Consider the following 17,550-nt stretch of genomic DNA (forward strand, 5'->3'; position numbering starts at 1 on the left):
GTGTTAGAGAAGGATCTTCTCTTCACCCGAGTTCTGCTCTTTTCCGCGGGCACACCCCTTGGCGGCCTTGCGCTCACACCATGTTAGGTGCAGCGGAATGAATGTTGTATTTTCTCAAGATTAGTGATCTTTATTTCTCAAGGTTCCTTTTAGTTCTTATGGAAAGAGAGAGCTTTCCATCTTATGGAGAGTGATGTGATCACGAACAAAGTGAGTGGATATTGTGCGTGCAAGTGAATGAGACTGAGAGAAGGAGAGAGAAGAGATACGACACCCGAGAGGTTGTAAAACCCTCCTCCGAAGGCCCCACTCTCGTCGGTGAGAGTGGTCTATTCTTTGATTGCACAAAGGTGTACAATGCGTATGCAATGGACTATGCAACTTGGTCTATGCCGATGACGACGATGACAACGACGATGACGATGACGATGGCGATGATGACGACGACGACGATGACGATGATGATGACTGAAATCTGAGATCTTCTAATCGCTGAATTTCGGGACTGTTTCGGTGGCTGAAAATGACTGTTTTGGCTGCATTTTCTTGGCTGAAAAATGAGGTTTCTTAGGGCTGAAAACTGATGGTCTTTACGGGCTGAATCTGCTACACTTCAGGTGAATGATGCCGGTCTTAATTTGCTGCTGAAATCCAAAAACGCCAGGGGCTGAAATTGGTCCTTTTGTCGCCGGGGTTCTGCAAATGCAAAAACGCTAGGCTGATCTTCTGTGTCGTGATGACGCCGGGGCTGATTTGCTGTGCACAAATCGCCAAGGCTGATCTGATGCAAAAACGCTAGGTCTTCTATGGAAAAAACGCCAGAGTAGTCGCGGGGGTTGGTCTTGCTGAGAAGTTGCCTGTTGAGCAAGGTGCTCCTGCTGCCTCTTCTGCCAGAAAGTGCTAACTTGGGTTTGCTTATATATTAACTTAGCAAAATTGCCCTACCTACTTTTGTTGGAAAGTCACTTAAAAATAATAAGTGAATACCGATAAATAGGAAAATAGGCTAAATGCACTAGAAAATTCCCCTAACTGATGCTAATGGATTCTGATGGGAATTCTAATGATCATGTTGTGTGCAACCGGAGGATATGCATCTATGCTAAGTGACTGGGCATGCACGGTCTACGAATAGACTCAAAAAGTGCCAGATCACTGCTAATCTAGACTTGACCGAACTGACTGAACCCTGCTGTGGTGTAGCTTGTCCATGGACACATAGGGTTGGGATGTATCACGTAACATCCCCTCCTTTTCAAAGTGAGGTACTCGTACCGAACTGTATGGCGTCGAGGGAGATCGCCAACAGCATCCGGAATCCTGGAAGGGACTCTTTGTCACGAGGACGTGGCAGTTATTAACCATGTCACAGAGATGTGGCAGCTGCTAACCTTGGTTGTTGGTTTCTTTCCAATGGGGTTTATTTTATTTGTTTTGAGACCCTCTTTTTGAAGTAGCAAACGGTCGGACATTGTATGGCCAATGTGAACGGTAGATTCACCCGCAGACGGGAAGTGGTCGACACTGGAATTCATATGGTAAGAGGATGTCTAGGCTCAGAGCAAGATCATATAGGTCCCCCCGTCGCACTTAGCAAGTTGGTGGATACTAGGAAGTGAACTCAATTAAGGCGTAAAGTCAAGGTGGGACTTCCAACAAAAAGTATCCGACAGTTGGGCCACATTGCACTTTTGGATGCGGTCCCAATGAGGATAGGTGGTCAGAAGACCAGTGGGAGCCCAACGGAAGCATCTCCTAAAATTTAGGGAACTGCTATTTTGGGCCGTGAAATGTGTTCGCGTCATTGCCTCCGGTATGACTAGGGGAACATTTTATAACTCTGCCGCGAAGTCAACTGGGCAACCAGTCAGGATATTTTTAAGCGGCAAACCCGAAACGAGAAAATGCTTGAAAATGCGCCAAGTGTCAACTTTTTGTGAACTTTCCTCTTGCAGAAAAATGGGCGCTGATTTTTAAGCTGGGAGAGGCCTCATTTGCAACCTGTCACAGGTTAAGAGCTATGGAGTGCTTTCTTTCCCTCTCATGTACAGTGTGGTGCTAGGAGTGATGCCTTGCACACTACACACTGCTCTCTCTCTCCCCTACATGCAGTTATGTGATGCCCCACAAGAGGGCTACTCATTTGACTGATGTACAGTTGTGTGGGTTCATGCTTTTGTGCTGAGGCAAGAGCCTCCTTGAGCAGGAACAGGGGTAGCTAACTGCTGCTCCAAAGCAGGCACTGGTGAGGGTCATAACCTCACCGTACAGGTGCAAAATCAGCGTTGTGTATGCGCTGTTAATTTACTGTTTTTCAGCCATACGGACGCCAGGACCATTGGGAATCGTGCCCCACTGGCAGAGGACAGTTAGGGGACTGTTTGGGGCTGAAAACAGGGCAAAAACCAGTAAATACAGCGTGCTGAATTTACTGTTTTTGGACAGGAATCAGAGGGTATACGACAGTGCAAGCGAGTTCCAGCCGGGGAATTGGTTTCGCGCAAGTTTTGGGGCTGTTATGCTGCCAAAATTTGGCCAAATCAAATGGTATCTAGGTGGATACACGTGAAGGATTCCCAGGACCTTACCTTGTAATTTACCCTCCTAAAGAATAAAGAAATACCGAAAGGGGCGCCAATTTTGGGGCCTACAGGTTGTCGGCGTCTGCTCGAAGCATTCTAGCTTCCGAGCCGTGTGTGTATTCAAGTGTTAACTCTCGTCGCAGGTTCTCTTTGCAAAGTGCTCTGTGTGTGTGTGTTTAAAGTAAAGAATTTCAGGTGAAAGCCAACGCCTACCGCCCTACGGGCCGGTTTCACTCTTCGCCGGCCCACTCTACTGTGTGGGTCGTGCGGTACTTGAACTTCATAAAGGTCTACAACGCTTGCTTCTTTGGGCCGCGCCGAAAGCGACACAAAATCTTTTGAATCTTCTTCCTTGCGTCAACTTCGTCTAGAGTCCTGCTTCTTTCGTCTTCAAGAATCTCCACGGCTGAAAATTCCTGAACCCATCTCCAACACAAAACCATGAACATACCCATTCCATGTAAAGTGAAGGAAAAAAATCTTGTCTTCTCTAAAGACTATGTATGCAATGTAGATGAACATAGAGACGGAGTTACAACCCGTTCATCAAACACATGCAAACAATGCGATCGAAGCTTTTCTGTTTGATCAAAATCAATCAACTGTGGCAATTCACAATGGAAATGCCCATGCTTGGTGCTCATACTATCATGTGTTCTTTCTTCAACTGTGTCATGGCAAGGAAGAGACATGGAATGTGACTTCCTGACATACAAACTTTTCAACTTTTCATGAACAATCCGCATACATTCATGCTCATCCATGAGAGAAACGTGCTCAACATACAATATGTCATGCCTAGTAAAAGGGATTACATAACGATGCTGACTAAAATACAGGAAACCTTCACGAATGAAACACTCGAACAATGCGTGCGTATCAATCATGCGAACACATAATACTTCCTGTGATAGTTCTTTGGACCTAGGCTCGATAGTCAAGATCGCTTCTTCCTGAAGGGGTTCTGTGGACCTAGGCTCGAGAGCCAAGGTCGCTTCTGCTTGAATGATCGAATCGTCTTGTGGGGGTTCTTTGGACCTCGACTCGAAAGCCAAGATCAGATCTTCGTGATTGATCAAATCTACAACGAGGTTAGCTTCGCTAGAAAAAGCATCCACTAACACATCATCCTTGTGAACAATCACATCATCTTCATGCAACTCATCATGCTTGTCTTTGTCATCCAAATCATCATGCAAATCATTATCATTCAAATCATCATGCTTCGCATAATCATGCAAATCCTGTGTATCCTGCTTTGGAGAAAGAGAGACTGAGAGAATCTCCTTATCCCGAATCCTTTCAATCTTGTCCTGCATATTAGCAATGAGAGATGGAGAAGGAGAAGTATCCACTCCATGAAAGACAGTAGGAGAATCACTTTTGGCATTGAGAGTTAAAGTGCTAGCCTCCCAATCAACGAGAGGGTTGATTTCACGAAACCATTTCATGCCTAAAATCATATCACATCCTGAGAGAGGAGAAACAACAAATCTTCTAGTGAAGGCAGTCTGTTGAATTGCAAACAACACATCAAGGCACTCCTTCGTGATGAGAGCGTCCATACCAGGGCGAAAGCCAGAGACCTCGATAGGAGATCTCGGACTAACTTCAAGGCGGGCTCTCTCAACAAGCGAGGGGCTGATCACATCATGCATACTACCTGGGTCAAACAATATGACAAAACGGTGCCCCGACGTACGACCATAACATTTAATGAGAGAATCATCAATGGGAGGGTCCTGAGAAACTTTGGGCACAATCGTGTTATCATTCATTGCATTGACAGATGTAGTGGGTGTTGTGGGTTCTTTAGATTCATTCGATTCAAGCTTAGGACATGTTCTTTTTATGTGACCCTTAATGTGACAATGAAAACAACGACCTTCTTTAGAATACGTCCTTTGTTCTTCCGAAGTGATGTAACCTCCTACAATTCCTTGTGCTACTTTTTCATCTGGAGTAAGCTTAGGTTTAGCAGTTATGTTAGCCTTACCCTTAGATTCATTGGAAGAATTCTTTGATGAGAGACTGTTGGTAGAGTGGTTAGAAGAGTTATCATTCTTACCATTCTTACCGTTCTGTGGGTTCTACGAGGTACTTGTGGAAGTCTAGTTCCCCTTAGGCTTTCCCTTGTTATGCTTCATCTCCTGTGCGAGAGCAATCGCTACCGCCTTGTTGAGATCGATTGGATCGAATACCTCGACATCGTATTTGATATACTCGTCCAATCCAAAGAGAAAAGCCTCTTGGCGTTCATCATCCAACATGCGTAATTGGGTACCTAGCTGCAAAACACGATTAGAAAAAGACATAACCGGCATACCATTTTGCTTGAGAGCGCGCCAATCGTCTTTCAATCGTGCGAGGTACTGAGGTGGCATAAACCGCGCCTTGAGCTTGTCTTAGAAATCAGCCCAACTAAAAGAGAGGGGTGTGAAATCGTCGGCTGCCTCTAGGTGCGCGGCTAGCTGTGCCTCTTGCCATGCGTGGTACCAATTGATCGCATCACCGGCAAGGTACATAGCTGCCGTCAATACTTTGCTATTCCCTGTCTTCTTAGTTGTCGCAAAATAAGCATTAAATTGATGAAACCAAGAATGAATCACTCTAGCATCCATCTTACCGTCATACTTACTGAAAGTCAATTTTTCTGTAACTGGATGGTTGGAATCCGCGTCGTGGCTTGCCCCACTGGACGAACTTCCACGATCTTTGGGTGGATCGGTCTTCAAAGCTAGGATGTGGGAAATAAACTCTTGATGACGAATCTCCCTTTGAGCCTCGCGTTGATCGTGCTCGCGTTCGAAAGCAAGTCGATTTTCTTCGTGTTTTGCGGCAAGAGCAATGTGCTCACACTCCTGAGCAAGGCGCTTGTCGTCTTGTCAATCCATCATGGCCATCATTTGCTTCATCATTGCCTCCATAAGGTTTGGCGTAGATGGCGAAGGGGGAGGGTTGGAAAAACCTCCTGGTGGGGAGAATCCTTCATCGCCTCTCTCATGCTCATCACCTGAAGGTAAAGTATCCATGCCGCTTCGGGTGACAACCATGCACTATGATCTTGGGGTCTTAAGCTCGCGAGGATCTTGGTTCTTGAGGGTCTTGAGGTCCTTGATTCGTGAGAATCTTGGGTTCTTGAGGTTCTTGAGGTCCTTGATTTGTGAGAATCTTGGGTTCTTGAGGTTCTTGAGGGTTTCTTGTGCTTGCAAATTGCGTTGGAGAAGGATCTTCTCTTCACCCGAGTTCTACCCTTTTGGCGGCCTTGTGCTCACACCAAGGTTGCTTTTTTCCACCTCACGTCGATTGGCCGACCGCTAAGTGCACGGTCCGCTCTCAATGAGTGAAAAGAGACACAAGGGGAGGCTGGACAAGCTCTTCTTTCTTGGGATTCTTGTCACTCTTCAACAAAACACGATTAGGAATCGCCACCCCCAAGTAAACTTGGGTTCGTGCGACCGCAGCAAGCAAAAAAAATTCTTGTGGTTCTTTCCTTGAGTAATGCAGAACACTTCCAAAGCTCTGATACCAATGTTAGGTGCAACGGAATGAATGTTGTATTTTCTCAAGATTAGTGATCTTTATTTTTCAAGGTTCCTTTTAGTTCTTATGGAAAGAAAGAGCTTTCCATCTTATGGAGAGTGATGTGATCACGAACAAAGTGAGTGGATATTGTGCGTGCAAGTGAATGAGACTGAGAGAAGGAGAGAGAAGAGATACGACACCCGAGAGGTTGTAAAACCCTCCTCCGAAGGCCCCACTCTCGTCGGCGAGAGTGGTCTATTCTTTGATTGCACACAGGTGTACAATGCGTATGCAATGGACTATGCAACTTGGTCTATGCCGATGACGACGATGACAACGACGACAACAACGACGATGACGATGACGATGACGATGATGACGACGATTGAAATCTGAGATCTTCTAATCACTGAATTTCGGGACTGTTTCGGTGGCTGAAAATGACTGTTTTGGCTGCGTTTTCTTGGCTGAAAAATGAGGTTTCTTAGGGCTGAAAACTGATGGTCTTTACGGGCTGAATCTGCTACACTTCAGGTGAATGATGCCGGTCTTAATTTGCTGCTGAAATCCAAAAACGCCAGGGGCTGAAATTGGTCCTTTTGTCGCCGGGGTTCTGCAAATGCAAAAACGCTAGGCTGATCTTCTGTGTCGTGATGACGCCGGGGCTGATTTGCTGTGCACAAATCGCCAAGGCTGATCTGATGCAAAAACGCTAGGTCTTCTATGGAAAAAACGCCAGAGTAGTCGCGGGGGTTGGTCTTGCTGAGAAGTTGCCTGTTGAGCAAGGTGCTCCTGCTGCCTCTTCTGCCAGAAAGTGCTAACTTGGGTTTGCTTATATATTAACTTAGCAAAATTGCCCTACCTACTTTTGTTGGAAAGTCACTTAAAAATAATAAGTGAATACCGATAAATAGGAAAATAGGCTAAATGCAATGGAAAATTCCCCTAACTGATGCTAATGGATTCTGATGGGAATTCTAATGATCATGTTGTGTGCAACCGGAGGATATGCATCTATGCTAAGTGACTGGGCATGCACGGTCTACGAATAGACTCAAAAAGTGCCAGATCACTGCTAATCTAGACTTGACCGAACTGACTGAACCCTGCTGTGGTGTAGCTTGTCCACGGACACATAGGGTTGGGATGTGTCACGTGACACATGAAGGTTGCTTTTTCTCACCTCACGTCAATTGGCCGGCCGCTAAGTGCACGGTCCGCTCTCAATGAGTGAAAAGAGGCACAAGGGGAGGCTAGGCAAGCCCTTCTTTCTTGGGTTTCCTGTCACTCTTCAAAAACACGATTAAGAATTGACACGCCCAAGTGAACTTGGGTTGGTGCGACCGCAACAAGCAAAAAAAAATTATGTGGTTCTTGTGGTTCTTTCCTTAAGTGATACAGAACACTGCCAAAGCTCTGATACCAATGAAAAGTGTAGCTGATGAACTTTACTCAAGATGAGTGCTCCGAACTGTGCTCAAGGTTCCTTTTACTTACGGAAGGGAGAGCCTTCCGTTCCTTTAGTGAGAGTGCAAATGATCACAAACAAAGTGAATGACACTGTGAATGAAGATGTTGAGACTGAGAGAGAGAGAGAGAGAAAAGAATACGACACCAAGCAAGTTGTCAAACCCTCCTCCAAGGGCCCCACTCTCTATGGCGAGAGCGGTCTACTTATGATTGCACAAATCTCTACAATGCTTGGACTCGCCGACAATGTCGACGACAATGAGATGAAAAATCTGAGATCCTTTATACAGCTACAGAAACACATGTCAACACATAGTGGCCCATCCCTCAATGAAATCTCTCAAAATCTCCATGGACAACACACAAAGAAATAAGCAGGCAAAATCATCAATATCAGGACATCTCCTCAGCTAACTAAGGAGACTCACTCCTCTGCTCTCCCCCACTAGTGCCTGTGTAAGAGGCACCTGCAATTGAATCTCCGTCCAAGCCTGCTGAACTTGCCTATCCTAGGGCACCTCAGGTTGATCCTGAGGTGCATCCGACTGCAGATCTTCTATCTATATAGCCAGCTGCTCTGAAACATCCTCTCAATCTTGAACTGGTGACCTCCTCAAGAGGTCCATTTGGAGGCAGCTGTGCCTCATCCAACCTCTTCTGTCTTAACAAAGACAAGCTGTACAAGTCCCTATCTACCAGCCTATCTCTCTCTCTATCTCTGTGTTTACTCATCATTGTGAGTGTGTGTGTGTGTGTGCGCGCGCACGCGCGCACGCGCGTGCGTGTGACATTACTCGAAAAAAAAGTGTGTGCGTTAGTGTGTGTGTGCGCGCGCGTGTGACATTACTCTAAAAAAATGTGTGTGTGTGTGTGCGCGCGTGCACGTGTGCGTGTGTGTGTGAGAGAGAGAGAGAGAGAGAGAGAGAGAGAGAGAGAGAGAGAGTACTATGTGGGTGTGAGCTAGAGAGAGAGAGAGAGAGAGAGAGAGAGGGAGCAACAATATAATCAATATTGCTTCGCTTGACATGTCGGCAGAAAACATTTTGAAACATGTCATAAAGTGGGAGCTGTTATGTTTTTTCTTAGACTATTTTTTACCCTAATCTCAAAAAAAAAAATAATACATGTGCGCCCAATGTGAATACAGCTCAATGGTTCTAGAAAAGGTGAATAGACAAAAATGTGCACTAGATGCAATCAGAGCTAAAACTGCATAAATTTTTAGGCCATCTTAGCAAGTACTAGGCATAGACCAAAAAATGCATACCTGTGCCTCGTAAAAGCTGCATGTAACATCTGTCAGATCTGCTTCAGAAATACCCGTAATGGGAGTCAAATAATCTATCACTGGCCTTTCTGGCTTTACAAGCATGTCGACCAACAGCTGAAACCAAGTTTTACAGTTTGTAATCATAAGGTCCATACATAATAAAATAATGAAGTCAAATCAAGTGCTACTGAGTGATATACCTTGTATTCAGCATCAATGGCACAAACTCGGACTAATCCCTTCGTCTTGTTGTCACAATCCACCATTTCACAATCCAAGGAGATCATGTGTTCAGTAACACTTTGACCCTCTGCTTTCTTTGAATCTGTCAGTACCCATCCCTTCATTACACAAAAAATGATTACAAGGACATTGTAAAAACAATCAATTGAAAAGAAAATTGAATGTTATTTTAGTTATGATCAGTATAACAGGCAACGTGAAAGTATAAAATACTGTTAAGGTTGAAAACAACGACAACGAAAAAGTAGGCTAACATCAACTCTCAGCCAAAAGATAAAACCTCAGCTCGTAAGAATCCTAACTTTTTGGTTTTAATTGAATGCCTGATTCCACCAAATTTTTGAGGGGTGGAAGATGAGCATCTAAAGCTTACACTTGACACAAGGAGAGGAGGGGGGCTTCCAAGCTCCCTCAATGCTGCATAATAGAACCTCCTCAACACACCTCGGTGTCCTGAAGCACTTCCTGTCTGAGAACCTTGCATATTGCAGGTTGGTGATGTGGCACTGCCCCACCGTACCAAAGAGACCAAAGAAGGATGGGATCAGAGACTGCTGATGACATGGAACCCAGTAAGGACCCTCTGACATGGCACGATGACATAGCAGCATATGAATTGCTGACGTGGCAGCACCCCTACACATGCTTTTACAGGAGATCCCCACGTGGATTATTAACCAAGTTGCTTTTGGGTCCCCAATAGCTATATGTGTGCACATCTTAGCAAAGTGCCCAAAAAAGGAGGAAAATGCAAAACCAGAATCGTCAAAAGCGGCCGAGGGGCGAGCAAAAAAAGGGAAAACCAAGGCCGGGCTTGTTCCATATTTCATGGAGACACTTGAGGGTCATTTTCATCACAGCACTCACCAGTACAAGATATAGGACAAGGTGTAGGACCAAAAAGCGCTTATCTTTTTGACAACGGAGCCAAGGCCAACTTTATCTCGACTGAGATGGTAGCTCGATAGGGATCAAGCCTAAGGACATGGGACCACAAATGAACTTGGCTTGACAGCAAAACAACCTCTCTAATTGTGCATCGCTCAATCGATTGCGTATTTTGGTGTGGATCAATGAGTAAGCACTCCAATTGCGCTCACAAGCACCCGCAGAGCAATCCTTCAATTGAGCAATCCCAATGCTTGTGAAATTGTAGACCAAACAAATTGCAAATGTAAAGTTGAAAGCTCTTAAAGTCGTAATAGTTTAGGTTTTAGTATTTACCTGCAAAAGTAGTAGTAACGCAAGATCAATGAGCTTTGGAAGACCCTATCTCCCATAGCTCTGCCACCAAGTGAAAGGAAACGTGGAAGCCTCCTGTTTCACTGCCATTGGTCGCACAAAGGATGGGCCTAAGCTGTTGACGAAGGTCGTCATCTCGGCATCAATCTCCAGCTGCGCGTCCTCGTCATACATCAATGAGATGTATGAATCGCGTAGTGCAAGCAAATCCCTGTCATGGAATAGTTCTAACTTTTTGTAGAGAGGATGGAGACATGCAACCATCCCATGTATAGGACAACTCATGAATGTCCACCGGCTCTCCACAGTAGCAAGTATGTCATCCCCTCTGCACAAATCCAAAAAAAAGCAGACATCCCAATGTAGCTATAAATTAACAACTAACAACAATTGTCAATGTACAATCAAGGAAACTTACCGTTGCTGAGATAAAGAAGCACAATCTACAATGTGGCTCTTCATCTACACGAAGAGATCGTAAACCAGCCCTAGTGTCGACCATAGTTACCCGAAACGGGAACGAAGAATGGGAAAACCCCCTTGGAATGCATTTGGAACGGAACGGGGACTCCAAACGGGCTTCAGAATGGGGGGTTTAAAATGCTTAAATTAGCCTTGTTTCAGCTTATATGTTGAGAGACAACTATAAAGTAACTTATTGAGCTCCAATATTCCAAATAGAGCCATACGTAAGGGTGTTTTAAGGTGACATTTGCCCGCATTCATGGTTGTAGACGTAGATTGAAGTTGGCTACTTCTCAACACAAAATGATAAGAGTCAAATATGAACCATGAACCGGAACGTGACTAGGAACGACGTTCCCGGATTGTCGAAACGTGCATTTCCGTTCATGCTCCACTTCCAAAACACGTCTCGTTCTGCAACGCATTTCTCGAACATTGAGAGTCTGGAATGCTATTTCAGAATGTTGAGGGTCCAAGACGGGTGTTCCCTCTTATTATGGTGTCGATCCCTCCATGTTCATGACATGCAACAGCACATGAACACTGTGAGAGATTGCACCTCTGCCCAAAAGCTCTCATCAAAAGCACGCCTCTGGATGTAATTAGTCGTCTCCTGCTAGAAATGGTGCATGTATCTCCATTTGGGATCCACCACAGTTTGCATGAGTGAATCCCTCAGCTTGAAGAGCCTATGGAGCACCAACTACACATAGGCAAACCTGGTTTTGAAGTCCGTACCATATCCAACTCGCTATGGCTCTTGAAGATATCAAATTCCTGGTGCTTCTTGTGGAAGAAAGTGGTTATATTTGTAGCATCAGACACAACAGGCAACACCCAAGGGAGTTTAATTGCCCTCTCCATGAGTAAATCAAGCCAATTTATAGCATATTAGGTCCAAGAAAGCACGTCCAAATCAAAGGGGAAGTGTTCCATTGCGTGCCGGAGCTCTTGAAACACTCATAGACTTGTTTGCTCCGCTCAAAACGATCCAAAACAGAGAATTACAGCTTGCCGCGTTTATTTGCAGGTTTAGGGTTTTCAATTTAAACGAAAGATAACACCACGGGAGCCTTGGGGTTGTTTTGTTTAGGAGTTTGGGCACCTATTGGTGACCAAAACAGAAAACCACAGCATGCTCAAATTTACTTCCAACTAACCGGGATGCTTCTAAAATGCAAGGGAATGCGTCCTAGGCTTGTACTTTTGACCCACAAAAATTTTGGCACCATTATGCTGCCGAAATGGGGTCGAAAACCTGCAATTTCAGCCCTTGACAGATTTTGACAGCTTGGTGAGAGTTTAGTTGAAGTGTTCGAATCGTCTATTACCAATTGAATGAAGAAATACCAAAAGAGGCGCCAGTCTTTGGAGCCTACAAGGTGTCGGTCTTCGTGTGCGTAGTGTTACTGGACGCATCTGTGTTCTCTCTTCTTCTCAATCCTCTATGTGAAAATTAACAGATAATTAAATTAGTACCGCCCTCTACTGTGTATAGGCCGGTTATACTATGGCTTAACACTAGTTTGGTAACTAAAAGGACACTTTTTCATGAATTTAAATAGAATGGTATATAAATCTAGGAAAGATGTCAAGAAATGCTTTTGTAAACTTATAAAATGTTAGAAAAGTACTCGTGAAAATTATAGTTTCTCAGTTTTGTGCACAACCTAAAGAAAGTCGTGTGGGTAAAATATGTTGTGAATTCAATCAACAACCACATAAAACATTCGGTTCATCATTGTTACGCAAGCTATATGTGGTGATGTATGTCATATCCCAAAAATTGCACATGTTGAAACTCTTATATTTTATTTATCAAAGATAAGCGTTAAAATAAGGTCCACTTTTGGATTTGTTCATTCATCTCATTAACTTGTATACAAATACCTCATATGGACAAAATTGGGGAATCTATATGCACACTTCGGTTGATTTTTCATAGCAATGGTTGATTGGCAAGAGATAACGTAGTATAAATTTCTTAAATGACCTTAAAAATTACAAGATGTGTTATAAAATCTAATATCTAACCAACCCAAATGATTTTCTCATATTAAATTGATCATTTAATGTGGGATAATAAATGGGAACAACGGTTAAAATATACACATGTGCTTACGGATCTATCTCAACACGGGGCCAATGGTAAAGGGGTCCAAATGAGAGATGGTTTGTCAAACAGCAATGCTACCTAATGGAGCTTAAAGACCGTAGGGTTAGCTTCATTAAGGACCTCCAAAAGTTAGTGTTCAAAAGTCCTTTGATCTTAGGCAAGCTAAGGCTGACCTTGAGGTGGGAATCCTACCCAAGCATGAGGTGCTTGTTGGCTTGCTAGGTTTTAGTGGGAACTTTACCCAAAAGCTTGAGGTGTTTCTCACATGCTTAAATGATTAAAGTTCTTGAAGTATTCAATTTAAAGATAACTCTCAAGAGACATGAACGTGCCATGCTTGATTGAATAAATCCTTGAAATATTCCATTCAACCAAATGACTTAATAAGCATAAAACACACATGTTCAAACGCTCCTCCACATGTGGCCCTCATGATGTGTTTAAATGCTATTGGATAGGTTTTAAAGGGTTCCGATGAGAATTTAGATACATAAAAATAAATAATTAAGTTCTTTCTCTCAAAGAGGAAAAAGAGGACACATGGCCAAATGAAATAATAAAATAATAAGAGAGAGAGAGGTGGACCAAGCATCAGAGGGGGGGTATACTCTCCCACACACACACACACACGTTCTCTCATTGTGTGGAGTGCAAAATGCAAGAGCTCCATCTCCTTCTCCAAGTTTGTTGAGAAGTCGAGAGCCTATACCAACACTCTTGGCTATGGAATGCAAATCCAACCAAGAGTCATGCTTCAATGCTTAAGCTTGTCATCTTCTTCGTCTTCATTACTATGCTATTATGCTATGCTAAGCAAGAAGAGTGATGATAAGGGAGGAACTATTTCTTTCTCCTATGGAATGTTTCTTCTTCCTCTTCCCTACCCTCATTCCCCGCTAGCTCTCTCCACCTTCGAAGGTGTTTGAGGCCTTGGAACTGAGGCTTGGGATAGTTAATGCTTTTTGCAAAGTTTATGTTAAGCTCGTGATGCATAAACCTTTCCATCTTCATAGCATCACCAAGGTCACAAGGAACACAAAGATTGTATTGTAACAAAGTCTCTCTTGATTATTGTAACAAAGTCTCTCTTGATGAGAGAATCTATAATACAAACGTCTTTTGGAGGGGGGACCGGCTCCAAGTAAATCCGGTCCTCATCTATTGTCATGTTCTCTAATACTCTCTCTCTTGCAAAAGTATTGTTCATGCCAAGTTAATTACGTACTATGTTTATGTTGCTACCATCAATTAAGTTTACCCTCCATATTCTCAAAGTAATCTCAAAAAAATGCTCACTCTAATTCTCTTAATTCCACTATTCTCAAAGTTCATAGGCCATTTCCATTACAAGATGAGTGTAAGTTTGAAACCTCAAAAAATGCTTAGTTGATGGGTATTGACATAGTTACATTATACACCTCAAGTTTTGCCCCATAACCTTCTCATGTTAATGAAAAAAGCTTTGAAAGACCAAAATTTTCCTCCTTGTCAGAGTTTTGAAGATTTAGGTTATTCGATTATAGAAACTTGATCTAAGATATAAGTTAGAAGTTTGACATCTTGTTATAATAAGGTTTTTTCCATCCACAAACCTTGGAATATATGCAGAATCTCGTTTTTTATGGAAAGTTATGTTCAATTTATGGAAATTTTTGTGAGTGGTGCTTTGTATGGAAGAGAGAGAGAGAGAGAGAGAGAGAGAGAGAGAGAGAGAGTAGATCACAAACGCAAGATATGGTGAAGAGGGGGCAATCAGTCCCCCATACTACCATGAGCAAAAGACACAATACACAATAACCACATGATAAAAGTGGGTACCTGTCACAAGCTTGGGCACCCCAAGTCTAGAATCTGTCGCGACACAAGAGAGAGATTGTCATAAAATCTAATATCTACCTATGCCAAATAATTTTCTCATATTGAAACCGATCGTTTAATGTGGGAAAATGAATGGGAACAAGAGTTAGAATATAGATATGTGCTTTTAGACTTATCTCAGCACAAGACCAAAGGGAGAGAAAGCTACATCTCATTGAGGGTCCAAACAAGAGATGGTATACCAAAGTGCAATGAGCATATAATGGAGCTTAAAAGACCTTAGGGTTAGCTTTATTAAAGACCTCCAAAGGTTAGTGTTAAAAGTCCTTAGACCTAGGACCTTTAGGTACTTTAGACCTAAGGCAAACTAGGCATGTTCTTGAGTTGCTTGACGTGCTTAATAACTAAGGTGCTTGTCGTGCTTGATGACCAAGGTGCTTGAAGTGTTCAAGTCAACGATGAGCGCTAAAGGTAGGGACATAAGAGAGAACACTCGCACACACTCAAGGCAAGCCCAAGACTCAAGAGACATTAAGGCCACATGTCAGGCCCCTAGCAATATTGCCATCATGATGTGCCTGAATCATATTGGATGACCTATAGGAAGATCCAATAAGAATTTAGATTTAATTAAATAATTAAGATCTTTTCTTAAAGGGAAAAGGAGGACACTTGTCCAAATGCTACAATTAAATAATTAAGATCTTTCTCTCAAAAGGGGAAAGGAGAACACTTGTCCAAATGCTACACCCCTTGCTTGTTATGACTAGAGCCATTCATTGGCTAGCCCAAGGCTTGAGCCAATAGGCTTGTAGCAAGAGTAAAGTAGCAAAATCGAATTCTCTCTCTTATACACTCCACAAGCCACACACACTCCATTGTGTGTTGTGCACACAAGTCATCTCCTTCTCCAAGCTTGAGAAGTAGAGAGCCTACACCAACACCCCTCGGCTATGGAATGCAAATCCAACCAAGAGTTATGCTCATTAATTTGGCACATTGTGGATCCTTGGCAACCTGAAGCATATGCTTTGTACACTCGTCAACCTGCTGTTGATGTTGCCTCTCCATGAGTTGACACTCCGAAGGCCGAGGTGGCCCGTACTCGCTCTCTGCTAATCCACTTGAATTTTCCGTACCGCCTCCCACTTTGAAGGTGGCAAATAAAGTCATCTGATTCTTTTCGGAATCCATATGTGCCACGAGAAAAAGGATCAAATTTCCCAGTAGAAGAGAAATCGACCGTGCTTTGATACCACTGTCACAAGCTTGGGCACCCCAAGTCTAGAATCTGTCGCGACACGAGAGAGAGCGAGAGAGATTCACTAAAAATACTTTACAACTTAAATCACAGTTCAATTCCAGACAACACAGCCCGCCGGTGTAGTTCCGTGCCCACAGGTATTGGCCCCAAAACCTGGCGCCCCTTTCGGTATTTCTTTATTATATTAAATCTTGAGCAAAGTACGACTCCCGTAGGAGACCTCTGCTCTCAGACTCTGCGTCTAGATGCTCTGAGAAGTGAGGCCCCTAAGGGTTCTTTTATTCTTACAAGGGATGCCAAAAGCAATTAAACTCAAAAGCAAAGTAATCCCAAAAGCAACTTGGTCCAAAAACTGCAAAAAGCAATCAATGCAAATAATTTAATGCTTATTTTGCGACAACTAAGAAGATAGGAAATAGCAAGGTTTTAACGGTAGCTATGTACCTTGCCGGTGATGCCATTAATTGGTACCACGCATGGCAAGAGGCACAATTGACCGCGCACCTAGAAGAAGCCAAGGAAGGCACGCCCCTTTCTTTCAATTGGGCCGACTTCCAAGACAAGCTCAAGGAGCGGTTTATGCCACCATAGTACCTAGCACGGTTGAAAGAAGACTGGCGCAATCTCAAGCAGAATGGTATGCCAGTCATTACTTTTTCTAACCGTGTTTGGCAGCTCAGCACCCAATTACGCAAATTGGATGATGAGCGCAAGGAGGCTTTCATTTTCGGGTTGGACGACTATATCAGGTTTGATATCGAAGTCCTCGACCCAATCGATCTCAACAAGGCAGTAGCGATTGCTCTCGCACAGGAGATGAAGCACAACAAGGGAAAGCCTAAGGAAAACAAGACTTCTCCAAGTACCACTCAGACTCCTCAAAACGGTAAGAACGGTAAGAATGGTAAGAACGGTAACTCTTCTAACCAATCTTCCAATAGTCTCTCAGAAAAGAACTCTCCAAATGAACCTAAGGGTAAAGTTAACACAATTACTAAACCTAAACTCACTCCACATGAGAAGGCAGAAAAAGGAATTTTAGGAGGATATATCACGTCGGAAGAACAAAGCATTTATTCTAAGGAAGGTCATTGTTTTCATTGTCACATGAAGGGTCACATAAAAAGAACATGTCCTAAGGTTGACTCTAATGAATCTAAAGAACCCACAGAACCCAATTTCTCTGTCAATGCAATAAATGGGAACATGAGTGTGACCCAAGTTTCTCATGATCCTCCCATTGATGAGTCTCTCATTAACTGTTATGGTCATGTGAAGGGTCAGCGTTTTGTCATATTATTTGACCAAGGCAGTATGCATGATTTGATTAGTGACTCTCCTGTCGAAAGAGCCCGCTTGGAGGTTAGCAAGACATCTCCTTTCGAGGTGTCAAGCTTCTCTCCCGGTATGGACTCTCTCATCACGCAAGAGTGCCTTGATGTTTTGTTCACTGTTCCACACGCGTCCTTCCACAGAAAATTTGTAGTCTCTCCTCTTTCAAGATGTGATATGCTTTTGGGCATTCGATGATTTCGTGAGCATAACCCTCTCATTG

The 17,550-nt window shown here is 43.5% G+C and overlaps 1 protein-coding gene across 1 annotated transcript in view; it reads right to left on the reverse strand.

Moving 5' to 3' along the window:
- LOC147458889 (small RNA degrading nuclease 1-like) overlaps positions 1-17,550 on the reverse strand; it is a 39,646-nt gene that overhangs the window by 13,014 nt on the left and 9,082 nt on the right. The window contains exons 6-7 of the mRNA XM_086510304.1: positions 9,048-9,188; positions 8,845-8,961 (exon numbers count right to left, since the gene is read on the reverse strand). Coding sequence (XP_086366430.1) covers positions 8,845-8,961; positions 9,048-9,188 — 258 coding nt within the window. The remainder of the gene's footprint in view (positions 1-8,844; positions 8,962-9,047; positions 9,189-17,550) is intronic.

Source organism: Adiantum capillus-veneris, chromosome 4 (assembly GCF_014529385.1).
Source record: "Adiantum capillus-veneris isolate H3 chromosome 4, ASM1452938v2, whole genome shotgun sequence".
NCBI lineage: Eukaryota > Viridiplantae > Streptophyta > Polypodiopsida > Polypodiales > Pteridaceae > Adiantum > Adiantum capillus-veneris.